Raw genomic sequence first — 17,721 nt, 5'->3', positions numbered from 1 at the left:
AATAATAACAAAATAAGGTATAATTATGAAAAATAGATTCTAAAAATGCAAAGCAAATGCATAGATGAAAAATGGGTGTACTTAGAGCCTAGGCAGTAAGAGCAACCTGCGGCAACTATGATCCTGAGACAAGGAGGGCGGAGGCACAGGCCCTTACTGATAGCTCAGTGGTAAGGAGCTGCACTGTCAATGGAAAGGTACACAGTTTGAATCCACCAGCTGCTTTAAGGGAGAAGGACGGGCAATCTCTTCCTGTGTGATTTACTGCCCCTGAAAACCCGCTGGAGGGCCAACTCTGGGTCAGTTCTGCCTCGATGGTACATAACAACAACAACAACACTACAAGTCCTAGGGCAGCGTGACTGAGTGGAAAAGGCCACGGACACTGAAATCCGACAGGCCTGACTCCTGGCTCTGCTCATGTGTCACATGAACATGGGTATGAAAGGTATTTACCTTTCTGGCCACAGGGTTTCTGTAAAAGAGCTGGCAGTCCCGTGGGTGGAGTGAGGATTAAATAACAATTCACACAACATGCCTGCTTAGTCAGGGCTGCACAAAAGCCAGCCTTTGTTCTTCAGTTACCTGGGGCACACGGGTTCTTGTTTTCTCCCAAAGCTTGTGATGGGAGTCACTGCTTCCAGCGCTGTCTGATTCAACTTGATGGCAACCGCCTAAAAAACCACAGGAAGGCCACTCAGTCCAGGAGGGGGATGGGCACCCACCTTTCAGGCTGAGCAACGGGCCGGGGGCGCAGGCAGCTGCTAATTACCTCTGGGTTGTCAGTCAGGTAGATCTGTCTTGAGATGTTGTTGATTGCACATATCCACTGTGGAAGACAGAGACACACACTGAGTCCCCAAGTCACCTACCGTACGAGGAAAGAAGGGAAGCAAGCAAAGCCTTTACCTCGTCGTTTTCCTTCCTGCTCTCTGCCTGGAGAATTATTCCCCTGAAATAAAATGCATCTAAGTAAGTGTTTTCAGACCTCAGTGACTGTTTATCTTCTGTGAGCTAACTCGGGGAAGTGCTCAAAGGAGGGGCCGAGGAGGCAGCATGATGGAAGCAAAGCAAATGGGGCTCCCAGCCTGGCTGTGCCACCCCTAGGTCACTCAGTAAACCCCAGCTTTCTCAGCCCTGAACAGGCATGTGGATCCAGCCCAAGTCTGCTTCTACGGCGAGAACCACACTTGTTGATTCGGCTTGGATTACACAGTGGCTTCTCCCAATCACACCCGAAGGACCCAGCAGCTCTCCACTCATTTCCATGAATGGAAAAGCCTGCATGGGGAAGGCCAGGGGATACAGCCTTCTTTTCCCAGCTCCTGTGAAGGACTCAGCATTTTAAAGGATTCCACATTCGTGAGTTCTTTTGTTCTTCACATCCTTTACATGAGGTGAGGAAGATAAATCTTATCCCTAGTTCATATCAGGGAAACTGAGGCCCAGAGCACTGAAGTAACTGCAGGGGGCCATGACTAGAAACCAGGTGTCTCGGTTATTTCCAATAGCCGAAGGTGAAGAACAATGTCTGGAACTGCTCTGCCAGTCTGAGAGAAGAGATGCTCAGCACTGTTCCAACACAACTCCCTCTCCCACTGCGAACACTGCACTCTTCAAACAGGAGAACTCCTCAGAAGCCCAGCACAGACGGCAAACCTGGCCGAGCAGCCTGGACTGAAGCTACGGCCACTCCTCGGGGGTGCCCTGGAGCACCTCCGGGACTCTGAGCTCCTTGGAGCACAACGGGATAGCCATGGCTCCCAGTGATGGGAACCCGCAGGGGAGGGAAACGCTGTGCGTGATTATGGTGCTACTGCTGTTCAAAGCATGAGCTCTTGTGGGGCCCTGAGGCCCAGGGGGTGTACGAGAACGGCATGCTCACAAACGCCGCTGCTGTCCTCCTCTGTGAGAGCTGGGGAGATTCAGTCCTCGGGCTGGCCGCCCTCACCCACACTCGTCCTGCTGCCCCACCGTGACAGGAACATCCGTGTCTGTCCTGGAGCAGCCACAGCCTCCCGTTCCTCTGCCAATCTATGCCTACAAACAATTTCTAGCACCTTCTACACTAGCCTTCTCTTCTTCAAAGCTATCTACTCTGTTGGAGGTTCCTTACATGAGGCAGGCTGGGTCCCACATAGGCCACATGTGCCTGTTGACAGAGAACTTAAGCTGTGCTCCTGTAAGGTCCCCAGAGCCCCAAATGGGACCCCTCTTATATACAGCAGCCACACAGGAAAGAGCTAAGAAGCCTCCAACCAGGGTCGTGGGGGAGTCACCATGCTCGTTCCCCTAAATACGACATACGATTTTCCATTTGGCGTGGTGATCTGGAAGCAGTAACGCCGGTCCTCACAGTCCACCGCCATCACCGAGCAGTTGTCCAGGTCCTGGATCAGACCTCCGGCCACGGCCCCCCTGGGCTGGCACATGAGATTCCCGCCCTGGGTGAAGAAGTACAGTCGCTCCCAGGTGGTGGTGACCAGCCCTGTTTTACTGAGAGAGTGGTGTTGTGAAAACGCTCATTAGTCCGAGTCCTGCTGCCTCTTCAGGAGTACAGGTGACATTTCAGAAAAGCATTTCTTTATATTCAAAAGAAACTGCTCTGAAAATACCTCACGTGAGAGGACAAGCAGACGGAGTCAGCCTGAACGGGCTGGGGGATTACGGGTTCTGTTTGTGTGGGAGATGTTGTTCCAGAGCCGGCGCCAGCCCTGCGGGCAGACGTGCCCAGCCCACTGCAGCCACGCAGGCCTCTAATGCCACTATCTGAACTAGAGTTAGTCTATCCCCATGAGGAGGGGCCCTAAACAGATCCTTTCTCTACGACAGGAGCTGAACTGCTCTAACTCGAGAGTCACCAGGGTCACCTTGGCTGACAGCACATCCGCAGTCTCTGAGGCCTCTCCACACACTGGGCTTTGCTCAACTCAAGATGATTCTTATTTCATGGGCTGTTTAAGGAAGGAAAACGAAGGCCCTGAAAAATGAGACCTCTCCCTGGGGAACTAGGGAAACACTGAGCTTATGAACGCAGTGAGTTTATGGGTCATGGGGAATTCACAACCTCATAAGAAACAGCTGGCAATTTCTCTTCATAAATGAGGGGTGATGCTGTGTTCCACTGAGTCAGAGCTGACCCTCCAGAGGGTTTTCAGAGGCAGGCTATCGTTTCAGAGTTATCTGCTCATCTTTTTCCCACAGAGCAGCTAGTGGATTTGAACCACAGACCTCTGGGTTGGCACCTACTTTTAACTGACTCAACATATAGTGAGTACCAACTGTGTGTAAGGTACTAGGTCTCCCGCTTCAATAATTTAAAAAGAAACAATAGCTAATTCTAAGAAAGAGTGCTCACTGCCTGCTAGAAATCAATTCAACTCTGCCTTTTAAAACAACTTTATGAAGTAGGTGCAATATTATCTCCATTTTGTACATGAAGAAATCAAGGCCTAGCCCCGTCAGGGAGTCTGACACTGAAGTCTGAGACTCGCCTTGACAACGTTCTCTCACGGTGCAGATCTGTTTTCACAGAGCTGCTGTGGGCTGACTTGAAGGCATCTAACAACGGCACTGCTTTAACTGAAAATGGACCTTTAAGGATACGTGTGCAAAGGATGTGGCTCAACCTGACTCTAAATGCCTCTAAAGCGTCTGGCCCTTCACAGGGCTGTGGTGGGGTGTCCCCTGCTCTTGCCTGTGGCACGGCAGAAGAGGTGTGGGGTAGTAACTCTCAGGGGTCCAGGAGAACAGAGGATAAAGGCAGCTTGTTCACAAACGGCTGAGGACAGCGGCCTGCAGTGCTCTGCTGTCTTTGGCCCTGGGAACCTATTCATGTCTCCTGCCCTGATGCCCTTTGGGTCCCAAGACCCAGTGGATCCTCTGGTTCGGGGAGGAGTGGTCTTGTGCTGTAAGGACTTCCCCATTACCCCCACAACCCCCCTCAATTTAGGACAGGCACAAAAAGTTTGTAAGGGAAAGCAGCTCTCAGAAGAGAGGCAGGCAAGCCAGACTCACGTTCTAAGATTAAGGTAGCCAGCCTTCTGGATGAGGTTCCTGTTGATCTGCGGGGCGGCGACATCGGAGTCTGGTGTATAAACAGATTCATCAACAGAGAGTAACTCTTGCTGGGACACGCGCATCTTTTCTGCTTCGGCTTCCAGTTCCACCTGAATGCTGTGGACAGAAGGTGTTAGGTCAGTGGCTCTTCCCTGGCAAACCTGGCATTGCCAAGGAGATGGCGAAGTGACCACCTGCTCCCCACCCCCTGAGGCGGCTGGAGAGGCGGGAGGGTAAAGATGGAGTCACCGCCTCCTGCGTGGCGAACCTTAACCCTAAGCCAAAGCTGAGGGTGTACGAGGACCCAACTGTGCACAAGTGAAAGCACTGATGGCTTCAGCTTTAGAGACTGAGAGCAGAGAATACACCGGGTTATGCCAGGACCCAGCTACACAGCTTCTCTGCTGACAGAATGGTAGCCATGCTCAGAACTGCCGATGCCAATCACAGGCAAGGCACTGAAGAGCCTACCACAGCGGCCACCTGTATGGGCAGCCTGTCAAAGTGCTCCTGAGGAAAGAGTTGTACTCTAGCAGCAGACATTTCTGCCCACCTCTTGGTCAAGGTAGAAAGGAAGACGGGAGACATTACTGGAGACAGGAAGGCCCAGGAAGTGGTTCAGTGTCCAACAACAAAGGGAAGGGGCATAAGCCGGCCTGAGTCTGCCCAGTGAGCTGGCCCAGGGCGGCCTGGGGAACTGAGGAAAGGGAAGCGGCTTAGGACCCAGGCTCTAGACATCAGTGCTTGCCTTCTGCGAGCGGAGGTTGAAACCATGGACGCTTCAGCTCGAAATAAGCGAACTGCCTTTTCCCCACAATGTAAGGCCTTAACAAGCTACCTCGCCCAGTGGTTAGCGTCCTGGCTGTGAAGTTGTAAACACAACCTGCCCCCAAGTGGCCCATAGTCCTGAGAAAACAAACTCAGAGAAACTGACTTACTGCTCTACTGAGTCAAAGGAGACAAGACAGAATCACAAAGGTTGCAATCAGAACCACGGGGTACGGCTAGTCCAACATTTTTCAAAATGAGTTCACTGGCATTTTTCTCCTAAATGTTCTGGAGTTGAGTTTGGGCTTGTATGTGTGTGATTCCCCCCGGCCATTCACAGCATAACTGACAGTGTCCTGTTTAATCCAGGTCAGCATGAGCAGTCCAAGCTGACTGGCCGTTCTGACACTGGACACAGTGACTGGGGACTCTGCCATTGGTGGCCTTAGGGTAGGTAAACTGGAGAACAAACGTCAATAGTCTGTCACTGCCAAGGTCAGGAGAATGGAATGGGGATGTAAGCATGTGAAAGAAGGAAGCCAAAGATGACAAAAACCACTTGGGTTAACTTTCTATGGGAGACAAAGCTCTTGGAGGATCTGGTAAAAGATAATGGCTATTTCCCTTTGAAAATCCACATGTATAAATGAAGTTTTAAGTATAAATTATTATTTCAGAGAGTGTATGATTACTGTTCCTTCCAAACCTTACTCCAGAGATCAGTGAGTGGCTAATCTGAGGGTCCCGGGAACTAAGGAACCAGGGTAGAAAAGAGCCTGGCTGCTCAATGTTTTATTAAAGGACGGCGGCCCTTTTTTTACTTTTATACTTCCTGGAAAATGAAAGATGCCAAAAAAAGAGAGAGAATGTATCCCTATGGTGTTAGGGGCTAAAAGGGAACCCCGGGTCCTGTGGACTGAGTTGAAAGAGGCATTCTGTCTGGATTAAGGCTGGCTTCCAGATTCCCTCCACCGTGGTGAGTACAGCCAAGCACTCGTAATATCCATGCCGGGGAGATGACATCAAAGCTCTGGGGCCACCAGTGAGTCCAGTCCAGAGTTTGTGATGGGCAGGCTGGCTGATAAGGGATGGCGATGTGGCAGCAAGGCTGGCACTATTTATCTGCTCACCAATACACACAGGAATATCAGAATTCCTACCCAGGACCAAAGTTCTGTTTGGGCACCTTGCCTGCTGTCTGTTTCTCTCAAACAAACCCTGTCGGGAGGCAGAGGGATGACTCATGGAATCAAACCCAGCCCACAGCGAGCTGGCCCTGTGGCCGCTCTGACTGTAACTCTTGGTCACAGTCCTGTCAGGCGGGGCTGGCCAGCACTCTGGCTGCTGTAATGACCGTTCACGGAAACGCTGACGAAGGGCGACGCAGACACGACGGGCTCCAGAGTCTGCAGGAAGGACACACGAACGCCCCTCAAAAATATGGACACAAATGACCTGCTGCCCACTAATAAGGCACATCAGGTCCCTGAAAAAGGGCGACGCCTAGATGGTTCCCCCAGAGACACGGAAGGTGGGCCATGGAATTCTGTGAGTTAAAGTCGGATGAGAAGGGGACAGAGAGAGGAAGGTAAAAAGAGAGGAAGGCCTGTGAGGAGTGGACAACACCACGGCCCTCCTCTTATTTCTCCTTCTCAGCAACAAATTAGAAGACAGGAAACAGCAATTACATTTCACAAGTATTTGTATAATTGGAAGTCTAACCTGGCATCATCCCTGCTACCAGCTCTCGGGAAATAACCTGCTCCGCGACCTCTCGGAAGGATTATGCACTCACAGCCACCATCCCCTCTCTCTTGCTGGTAAAACGCTCAGCCCTGGCTTTTCTGTGAATTCACTGTTTATTTTCAGGAAATTTCAGGCAGATGTTTGCTTATATCAGTCTCGTTCACTGGTCTACAGAAGGAAAATGTTCCATTTTCCATTTTAAAATGAAACTTGCCTATGACAATTAGCCATTTTCTCTTTGTTTTTTTCTGCATGAAATACAATTCTACCCTGAGATGTCCATTTGATAGATTTATGAGGTGGATCTAAGCAGAACTGTATTTCCACACTCCGGAAATCACAAGAGGTGCTCAGGAACCACACGTAGTAAAAGGACTTGATGCTGGGTGCCTGTGAGGCTCCCGGTTCTCCTTCCTGGAAGCCAGTGGCAGGCGGGCAGTGAAGCTGGGGTAGCCAGGGCTCAGTTCAGGGTGGGCAGGAGTCAGCAGAGTGAGGCCGTACTTACAGAAACAAGCACGGAAAAGCCTTGTGTCAAATGAACTCCAAAGGAGTTTAAAATCTTGACTGTTATAAATTAATGTGATGGTTAGTTTCCTAGAAAGTTCCGGCACTTTTGGCTGCTAGCCCTATTAGCTCTCAAAAAGAAAAGCAAAAGCTCTCTTAAGTCCACAGCAAAACAAAACGGGCCTCATATGCTTGTAATGTGTGAACCATGACTTATTTCTAGGAGGAGACCCTGAAGGTGGGGTGGATGCTTAAGGAAGTTTGTGGGCTGACGTCTCATGCTGCTACTCAGCCTTGTGAGAACATACGGGCAGGACTGAGGGCGCCACAGAGGCCAGGAAGTGCAGAAACCATCTCTCTTCAGCAGTATACCCAAATGTCAGCAGCTAAGGTGAGGACGCTGCTTCCAGGAATCAACAGAGGGGACAGGGCGCTGAGTGACCCACAGCAGCCAGCAGGCCACCCCCACTCGACCCAGTGGGAGGCAGAGGACACACACGAGTCGAGGCACAGCATTACCTCTGAACCATGTCTGCAGCGGACGACAGCAAGCTGTCCATGCGTTTGGAAAACATCTCTGCTCCCTTCTTAAAGAAGTTAATCTGAAAGAGAATGATAGCGTTCTGAAAATCTTCTCAGAAAGGTGAGGAGGGAATCCACCCAGCCTGAGTGACAGTGCGGGGCACCTGACGCTGGCTGGGGGTCCCTCACTGCCGACAGGGTCAGTCCCCTCCACAGCACCTCTTTAGCTCTTTCACAGCCCCAGCCCACCTCGAGGGGTCCGCCTAGAGAAGCTTCACAGCAAAACCCGAGCTCTCCTTCTTGGGCGTAGCTGTACTACACAAACACATGCAGAGGCCGAGAGCTGATGGCAACTGGTTTTTCAGTGCAAAGTGATAGACAGGAAGATGTTCTGGTCCACGACCTCACACATAAACCATGCACACATCTCAAAGCCTGATAAATGGGCATTTTGTATTTATAAAGGCACAACATGATGACTTCTACTTGGACCCTCCTCTCCTTGAACATCTCTGGAATGTATATCATAAATCCTCATCTACTGTTCAGTAAGCTCCTAGGGCAGGTGTTCATATGAACTCTGAAAGAACATCTGATGAACGAATGAATGGAAAGAAAGAGCAAGATACTGACGTCCAGCCCCATTCCACAATTATTATTCTGAGTACACAACACGAGGCTTCATTTTCATCCTTATAAACCCAGACGCGCAGAACCTGGATTACAAATGAGTTCTGTTTCTAAATCGGCCTTTAAGGTGAATTTGTCAGAACAGTTAGGTACAGTTTGGATCTAATATCAGTTAGTTCAATGTTTGTCTTAGTATAGAGTGGACAGGGTGCCTTTCTATGAGTAGAAAATATTAAAGAAATACTTCCAGCTACACTGAAACAAGAACATAATACTGATGCATAATGCAAGGTTGCACCTGTCTGTCATGAAAGACTGTCATTATGAAATTCTTGAGATCTGAGGCTTTACAAGGGTTAGTGTGTAACTGTGGACTGTACATACAGCAAATGTTCATAACCAGGTGAATGCTTATGTGCAGATTATGAAACCTGAGTTTGTTTGCAGGCAGCAGGACTGAATCCCGACATAAATGAAAACCTGTTCAGCAAGGCTCACAGCAGCATAAAGTCAACACTCCTCCACAAAGACTCGAGGCTCTGAGAAGCCTGAGTCACTGAACACAATTCGACTCAGTGTGCCTCCACAGACAGCAGGAAGCGCAGATGTCATACAACCTTTCGCTAACAACGCTGGGTGCTCAGTATATGCTTATTTTAAAAGGCAGAGCAGAATGACAATGAGCAGATTCTTCTACATCATCCCAAAGACTCAGGGTGTTGAACACATAGTCCGGGGGGATGACAGCTTTTATTGTTGTCAGGTGTTGAGTTGACTATGATCTACAGCAACCCTGTGAACAACAGACTGGAACCTCAGCCCGTGCTGTGCCCCCCTCGCCCTCTCTGCCATGCTGGAACCCACTGCCACATTCAGTGTCGACCCACCTCACGGAGGGTGTTTTCCCTTCTGCTGACCCTCTGCCATGCCCAGCATGTTTTCCTCCAAGGACTGCAACGCCTTGATAGACTACGAGGTCTTGTGTCTGGAAAACTAGATGTTTTTCATGTGAAAATAGAACGTGCTATTCTCAGGCTTTGAAAGCGTTCCTCCTGCTCGTCAGCAGGGCCAGCGTGCTCTGCGCTGTCTCCTGGGCTCAGCGGCTGTGCCTACGCTCCTGCACCCAGGGCTCCCCTTGCCACTATGGCCAGCAACAGTCATTCACAAAGTCCAGATTGATGGGTGGAGGGGAGGGGGAGGGAAATGGGAAGGATCCGGGCAAAAAGACAGGGTCATGATGGGCAAGGTCCCACAGTGACTGATTTTAGAAAACATAATGCATGAGAATGAGCACATAAAACACAATGTAATGAAGAATAGTGTGAAACACAATGTGTATGAACTCTGTAAGCAAAGCAATAAAAACAAAAACAAAAAAACACCCAAAAGCAAAAAAACCCAAACCATAAAACAAAAGTCCAGGCTGGGAGGAGGGGTCTCTTCCTTGACAACAGAACACAGTGAAGCCAGCTGGTATTAAGCCATGCCGCTGTCATCCTTTCAGCCTTGGAAGGACCTTCCTTCTCTTCCAGCCAAGCAGGTTCCCTAAGTCCTGCAGCCTGGAGCAGTTAATTTTGCTTAGATATGAAGTCAGGAGGACCCTGCTTCTACCTGTGGTTCTGGAATTGAACTCCCCCATACTGGCCTCTTTACACATGTGACCAAGGGCATTAAAGCTCAAGGTCAAATGAACCGATAAAAAGGCAGGAAGCTGGGCGGCTCCCAAGGACTGCAGCAGCCCACAGCTGGTGCTGGCTTGTGTTCTTTGCTTTAACTCAGCTTCAATCAGACGACACAGAAAGAGGACACTAATGGTAGTGCCGTCACTAGTGAACAATGAACAAAGCATTTATAGACTATTGAGCTTGGATTTTAAAAAAAATCTTACCTTGTCCCTCTTTTCCCAAAATTAAACTGAGGTGGTTTTCCTGAAACATTTATTTTTAAAATATATGACAAGTGTATATGTGTGTGTGTGTATATATATATATATACACACACACACATACATATATACATACATACACACACTTTTATGGCCCCAGGAATAGACGGTATACCAATTGACATATTTCAGCTAACAGATGCTGCCCTGGATGTGCTCACCAACTTGTGCCAAGAAATCTGGAGAACAACCACTTGGCCAACTGACTAGAAGAGATCTATATTTGTTCCCATCCCAAAGAAAGGTGACTCAACAGTGTGGAAACTATAGAAAAATGTCATTAATTTCACATGCAAGCAAGATTCTACTGATGATTATCCAAAAACAGATGGAACAGCACATCAGCAGAGAACTGCCAGAAGTCCAGGCTGGGTTTAGAAGGGGTCATGGTTCTAGGGACATTATAGCTAATGTTAGATGGATCTTTGCTGCAAGTAGGGAATAACAGGAATGTATATCTGTGTGTCATTGACTATGTAAAAGTGTTTGTGTGGATCATAACAAATTTGTGGCTGACATTGAGAAGAATGGGAATCCCAGAACACCTGATTGTGCTAATGAGAAACCTATACTTGGACCAAGAGGCAGTTGTCAGAACAGAGCAAGGAAACACTGCATGGTTCAAAACTGGGAAGGGCGTATGCCAGGGATGTGCAGTGACATTGTAGATACTACATTTAATGTTATAAAGCAAAATCTGCAAGAGTGGTTGAGTGGTAAACTGATCTGCTTTATAACCTTGCACTCAAATCACAGTTCTTAGAAATCTTTTAAAAGGAGAGAAATATTCAGTAGACCACATAGTCGATGGAAAAACCTAAAAAACTCGTTGCCACTTATTTTATTCCAATTCACAGCAACCCTCCAGAGCCTGGAATCTTTATGGAGGAGACTATTCGTCTTTCTCCCACAGAGCAGCTGGAGGATTTGAACAGCTAACCTTCCAGTCAACAGGACAATCTGTACTGTTTGCATTACGACACTAAGCTCCTAAAGAGAGGGAAAGAAGCCAAATGCAGTCCCTGAGAACTGAGAGGGCCACCAAGAAGCGAGGAATACATCCCCACACTCCCGATCCCAAGGTGCTGGCAGGTTCCTCAACCACACACAGTTGAGAGGAAGCAGCCGAGGTGCAGGTTCTTATAATGCGCGTGGTAAAGGTATGTGCAGAATCCGAGGTATGAGTCTCGCTGTCCCAACCTGAACAGTGAGCTGCTTTTAAGAAAACTGGGCCAGGCCGGCTTGCCTTTTCACTTGGATCTAAAACAAAGGGCCATGCAGGCCCCTCCCCCAGGGAGGCTTGGGATCGTGGCCACTGCTTCCATCACGTACAGCTTCCCAAGCCGGCTCAGGACGATCGGGCTCAGCTGGCAGCTCTCCCCGTGCCAAGGCGCAGGACGCTTGCAGGGAGGGTGTGCCCTCGTGCTTCCTCTCCTGAGGCTGGTGCCTCTCCCGAGTGACCCCTCAGCAGGCGGGCCGGCTGCTCCCCACACCCTGCTTAGGTCTCTTCCTACCTGGCCACGGGCAAAGCCCATCATGGGCTCCATCATGGCGATCCGCTTCCTGAACTGCAGTGCGTTGAGGGCGCAGTAATACTGGAGAGATGAGAGGTGCTGCTTCCGCCGGGCTGCAGCTACCTCCTTGACGACCTCCGCCTTCACCTGCAGGAGAGGTGCAAGGCCCAGCTGTCTAATGTCCCCAACAATTCTGTGCAAACATGCGGCTTGGAAACGTGCTTATGATAGCCATGTTCCTGACTATATAATACAATGCAGAGACGGTTCCACCTCTATTTCAGAAATAATCCAGGTTAAAAGTACTACAATTAGAAAGTGTCCAAGTACTATTTTTTTAAATTTTTTTTTACATTTTTTTTGTGTGTGTACCATCAAATCGGATCTGACTTGTACAGGAGGAAAACTGTCCATCCCTCTCCAACAGAGCATCTGGTGGATTCGAACCGTCCAAGCAATATTTTTGGTGGCACTGAGGGGAAATCAATACTTTCTGCTTATAAAACTACTGGATGCTGGATAGTAAAATAACATGGCAGCATGCATCAAAACCAGCAATGCTCTGCTTCCCTCAGATTCTATTACAAGAAAATAATTAGCCTAAAAGAGTCAAGTCACAGAATTGAAAAAGGATTGACATGAAAATGCTCAATATTATCTCTAGTAGACACTCACATCGCAGAGATGGTTTACAGACTTAAGAGTGAACCCATGTGGCACGTGAGTCACATCTGTTGTTATGTGCTGTCAAGTCAGAGCTCACTCACAGGTGACCCTCCAGCAGGTTTTCAGGGGCTGTAAATCACATGGGAGAAGAATGCTCCTCCTTCTCCCACAAAGCAGCTGGTGGATTTGAACAGTGTGCCTTTGGGCTGGAGTGCAGCTCCTTACCCCTAAGGCCACCAGAGCTCCCTATGAATCAGGTAATCATGTGCAAATGAAAATCACCATGCGTGTATTCCACCAAGTTGGGCTTACACAAATCAGTGTGGAAAGCCAGGGTGAAGAAGTGGGGGTCTGGTTATGATGGCAGAGTAAAGTGCAAGCAAGGACTCTGCACAGAAAAATGAAAAACCATCAGCAAGTCACTTTTCGTACCAAGGCGACACACACATGCAAAGGCAGTAAAAAGTAGCCCACAAGGCATTTTTACCTTCTCATTCTCCTTTTTTTTGGGCAGCCTGCTATACTTGGCCATCGAGAGGTCATGCTCTAGAAAGAAAGTCACATGTCAGGACCCTGGCAGGGTGGAAGACAAGAACATTCTTGCAGCTGCACCTCCCTCACCCACACACGGGACCGTTGGGTATCACTGAGTCGATTCCAACTCATGGTGACTCCATGTCCTTGGGTGGCACCAACGGTCAGTGCACTCAGCCTGGCTGGCAGGTCCAGCCTATCCAGAGGCGCATCAAAAGGCAGGCCTGAGATTCACTTCAAAATGTCACAGTCCTGGAAGCATATGGAGCAGCCAGCTCTGCTCCACACATGTGGGGTCACCAGGAGTCACACAAACACATTCTCAAATAGTAAACCCACACTGGTCAAAAAACTGAGAAAAAATGCCTACCATTACTGGCAAGTCCAAAGAGATCCTTTAAAGTGCTTACTTCTGAAATGAGAAAAGGGAACATCTTAGGTCATGATAAGACATGCCGCCCAACAACAAAAGAATGGATAGAAAAACTATGGTACAAACATTACACAACACGGGAGAGCTGGGAGGATATTATGCTGAGTGAAATTTCTCAGTCACAAAAGGACAAATACTGCCTAACATCACTAATATAAAACAGGACAGATTCAGGGATGTTAGGGAAAGAATGGGAAAAGATAGATAATAAACAGTGCAGTAGAACAGATGAGGCAAAGAACTGTCCAAAAGGAATTTATGATTAGGTATTATATGTGTGACAACAAGCTGGAACAAGGGGTGCTTTTCAGAATGGGCTGGGGGTTGGAATATGTGCAACAATGGTGGCAAGAAGCTGCACTGCAATCTCAAAGGTACACAGTTCGAATATACCAGATGCTCTGCTGGAGAAGGAGGGGCAATCTCCTCCTGTACCAGTCAGATCCGATTTGATTGTACACACACAAAAATTAATAAAATTTTAAAAAAGTGCAACAAAGAATAAAAAGAAAAGAAATAAGACATGCCAAGCCACAGCTCTGGGCTTCCAGAGATAATAACATATAAGCATGGGAGAGGAAAGGCTTGTCAACATGGTCCCTCCTACATCCTCTCCTTGTCTGAGGTCTTGGCATGGGAATCCTGTTCTCACTGGTTCTCCCACCCACACCCATTGACCTGTAAGCCAACCTGCCCATGGAGCTCCTCCAATGACAGTGAAAAAGTGGGCAGTTCAGGGAGAGGGTTAGACAGCCTGGTAGCCGGGCACTTTCCATGGAGACTAAGGAAGGCTCTGATTCTTCAGCACCAAAGTTGTTGTTGTTATGTATTGTCAAGTGGAAACTGACTCATTGCTGACTCTCTGGAAGGTTTTCAGAGACACTAAATAGCACAGGAGAAGACTGCCCATCTTTCACCTACTGAGAAGCAGATGGATTCAAAATATGCCCCTTTGGGGTGACAGGCCAACTCCTTAGGATGACTTCCTCAGAGGCCCCGGAAGTAAATGGTCTTAAATGCATCCTTCCTCAGAATGCTCTGACTACATCCAGATTCTAGAAAATTCTTGCCCTTGCCATTTTAACATCTAATGTACTAAAGCTATCACTGACCAGGAATAAGGGGTTCTCATTTTAATGAAAACATTTGGAACAATCTAGTTCTCAATATGATACCTCATGGATCATATATAAAAAAAATGGCTAACAAAGTCCAAGACCAAAAAGAAATCAAGAAATGTAAACAACGTTTGTGCCTAAGAACAAAAATTGGTTTTGGTTTAGTAGCCTGATGTGCTAGACATCATGCCACAGGCCGTAAGGGAGGATGGTTTTGTTCCTAATGGAGTTTAAAAATGAGATCTTCACACATTCCTCACATTTAATTTGGTGAAGGTATCTTTTAAATACATTCTCTTCCATTAATGAAAGCCTTTTTAAATGCACACATTCAATGAATAACAGCTATCCAAAGCTCTGGTGGCCTAGTGACAAGAAGCGGCACTGCAATCCTGAAGGCACACAGTTCGAGGTCACCAGTGGCTCTGCAGGAGAAGGATGGGCAATCTACTACTGTGAGAATAAGAGCTTCGTAGTAAAGTGGACTGGGGGGAGGATTGTAAAACAATGAAAAAAAATTTTTTCCAAAGAGAAAAGCAAAGGGGGGTGGGGGTGGGGAGGGGTGGGCAGGGAAGAAAAATGTGCAACAATGAATGAATGAATGGAAATCTATGTTCTCTATAGACTTTCATTAAATCTCAATTTTAAAAAAAGAAAATATTTAAGCCTGCAGGGAGCTCTGATGGCCTAGTGGCAAGAAGCTGCACTGCAATCCCAGAGGCACGTGATTCGAATCCACCACATGCTTTCCTGGAGAAGGAGGGACAATCTCCTCCTGTACCAGTCAGATCTGAGTACCAGTCAGATCTGATTTGACCGTACACACACACACACACACACACACACACACACACACACACACACACACACACACACACACAAATATATATTTTTTTAAAAATCCCTTAAGCCTGCAAATAAATTAGCATACGATTTAAGGCAATAAATACAACTCAACATTTCTTAAAAACAAACAAACAAACCAAAAAATCCACAACCCCCCCCCCCCAAAAAAAACCTGCTGGAGGGTCAGCTATGGGTTGGCTCTGACTTGACAGTACACAACCACCACCCAACTTCACAGCACTGGGCATGTTTCCCTTACCCACCTACTGATTAGCATACAGTCGCTTGTGCATTGCTGTCAAGTTGGAAGTGGCTCATAGCTGACCTTCCATTGGATGGATTTCAGAAGCTACAAGACGCACAGGAGAAGACTGCACCTTTCCACGTCACCAACTAGCAGCAGCACTAAAAGTCTTGCTCGAACAAGGTTCCTCTTTACCCAGCCAAAGCGATCTAGGATTTCATCATTATCAGCATGTTTTAGTGCTGTCAACACTGCCCTCCTGTAGAGTTAATCCCAACTCTGTCCCCTAGAGTCCTGTAACATGATCACAGGGAATCTCAAAGTGAAGAAAATGAATCTTTATTTTTAATGGTTGCCTTTACCCTTACTGCATCTTTGCTGCCTAAAAGATGTTTGAAGGTAGCATGCTTTTAAGGAGAAAAGTATAATATGGAACAGTTCTTTCCATATTGACTTGGCATTTAAAAAAAAAAGAATATCAGTAAGAATCTCTACGAGAAAACACAATTGTTTAAATTTTACTAGTATTCTAGTAAGGATACTTGTGGTTCCTTTTCATTTATTTCCTTCCCTCTTCAATTTCTAAAAGACAGGCATTTTAAAGAGTTACTTCAGTTGAAGAATCTAACCTAGTCCCAAAGGCCAGCTAGATTCTGAACTGGGCAGAGATCTGCTCACCCACTAAATGTCAACTCCATGACAACAGGGACCCTGACTGCCTTCTCAGCAGCTCCAGAGCCAGACACCGACAAAAGGGCAGCCTCCATCCTGCTCCTTCCTCTCCAGGGTTCCCCTCTGACATTTCAGACCATGGTTTCCAAAGTACACATTACTGCACACATGCTCCCAAATCTGGAATATAAACCTCACTGTCGCGGAGGAGCTGGGTAGCGTTTACTCACGTCTCAGACCCCAGTGCAAAGACCACTCGCTCCAGGAAGCCCTGGGACTCTTCCCAAATGGGTAATCTTGACTTCTTATCTTGGGCTGCTGCCTTCATCATGCGATAAGCCAATTATTTGTTTGAGTCTGTCTTAATAGCCTGTGAAATCCTGGAAGTGTCTCTCCTGAGTATCTCTTTCATTACCACAGAGACAGAACTGACTTATGGCCAACCCCCCAGCAGGTTTTTTGGAGGCTGTAAATAGTCCAAGAGGGGACTGTCAGTGTTTCTCCCACTGAATCACTGGTGGGTTGAACCCCCAGAGTGGCACCACTTTTTGAGTTAGCAGCACAACTCCCTACAGACTATGCCCTCATAGCTCTCTATTTCCAACTGGTGCTGTTGTAGTGTCAAGCTGACCCTCCAGCAAGTGTCCAGAGTCAGTAAATCACATGGAAGGTGACTGCCCATTTTTTTCCTTTGGAGCCGGTAGGGGATTCAAACAGTGTACTTTTGCATTGGCAGTGGAATTCAGCAGCCTGAAAATCAAAGGAGAATTGTACTGGACAAATTTGCTGCCAGGGACCTCTCCAGAGTACTGAAGAGCAATGATGTCAGTCTAGAGACTAAGGTGTACTCGATCCAAGCTACAGTCTTTTCAATTACTTGCTATGCATCAGAGACCTGGACAATGTCTAAAGATGATAAAAGAATTGATGCCTTTGAGCTGAGGTGCTGGAGAAGGGTAATAAATACAACAGGAACTGCTAGGAGAACAAATAGGTTTCTCCTGGAGAGGGTGAAACCAGGCTGCTCCTTGAAGGCAAGGATTTTCAAGCTTTATCTGATATACTTTGGGTATGTTGCAAGGAGGGACCAGTCCTTGGAGAAGGACATCATGCTTGGAAGAGTGGAGGGACAGCGCAAGAGAGGAAGACCCTGGATGAGATAGATTGATTCAGTGACCGGGGTGATGGGGGTAGGTATGTCAGACACAACGAGGTTGGCTCAAGAAAGAGCAGAGTTCAGAGCTGTTGTACATAGGGTCGTTATGAGTCACAAGTGACTCAACAGCACATTAAAAACAACAACAACAAGCCACCAGAGCTAGAACAAGAAAAGAGGAGTTAGACAGTTCCCTTCTCACTTCCAACTAGGTCCTCTATGTAGAATACTATCACTTGAAGCATAATCAATAAGCTCAAGGAACTGAAGAACAAATTCAAACCTAGAGTTGCTATAATCAAGAATGTTTTAGGCAGAATATTAAATGATCCAGGAAGTATTAAAAGAAATGGAAGGAATATAC

The 17,721-nt window shown here is 47.5% G+C and overlaps 1 protein-coding gene across 1 annotated transcript in view; it reads right to left on the bottom strand.

Annotated features, from left to right (window-relative positions):
• The window catches only part of APPL2 (adaptor protein, phosphotyrosine interaction, PH domain and leucine zipper containing 2), a 63,390-nt gene that overhangs the window by 9,715 nt on the left and 35,954 nt on the right, over positions 1-17,721 (bottom strand). Inside the window, exons 7-15 of the mRNA XM_006897554.1 lie at positions 13,259-13,300; positions 12,842-12,900; positions 11,689-11,835; positions 7,597-7,679; positions 4,018-4,176; positions 2,308-2,496; positions 910-952; positions 773-829; positions 586-674 (exon numbers count right to left, since the gene is read on the bottom strand). Coding sequence (XP_006897616.1) covers positions 586-674; positions 773-829; positions 910-952; positions 2,308-2,496; positions 4,018-4,176; positions 7,597-7,679; positions 11,689-11,835; positions 12,842-12,900; positions 13,259-13,300 — 868 coding nt within the window. The remainder of the gene's footprint in view (positions 1-585; positions 675-772; positions 830-909; positions 953-2,307; positions 2,497-4,017; positions 4,177-7,596; positions 7,680-11,688; positions 11,836-12,841; positions 12,901-13,258; positions 13,301-17,721) is intronic.

This window comes from Elephantulus edwardii, unplaced genomic scaffold (genome assembly GCF_000299155.1).
Source record: "Elephantulus edwardii isolate Elephantulus edwardi_28Jun2011 unplaced genomic scaffold, EleEdw1.0 scaffold00211, whole genome shotgun sequence".
Classification (NCBI taxonomy): Eukaryota; Metazoa; Chordata; class Mammalia; order Macroscelidea; family Macroscelididae; genus Elephantulus; species Elephantulus edwardii.
The sequence above is the reverse complement of the archived record's forward strand: the minus strand, read 5'-3'. Positions and strand labels throughout refer to the sequence as shown.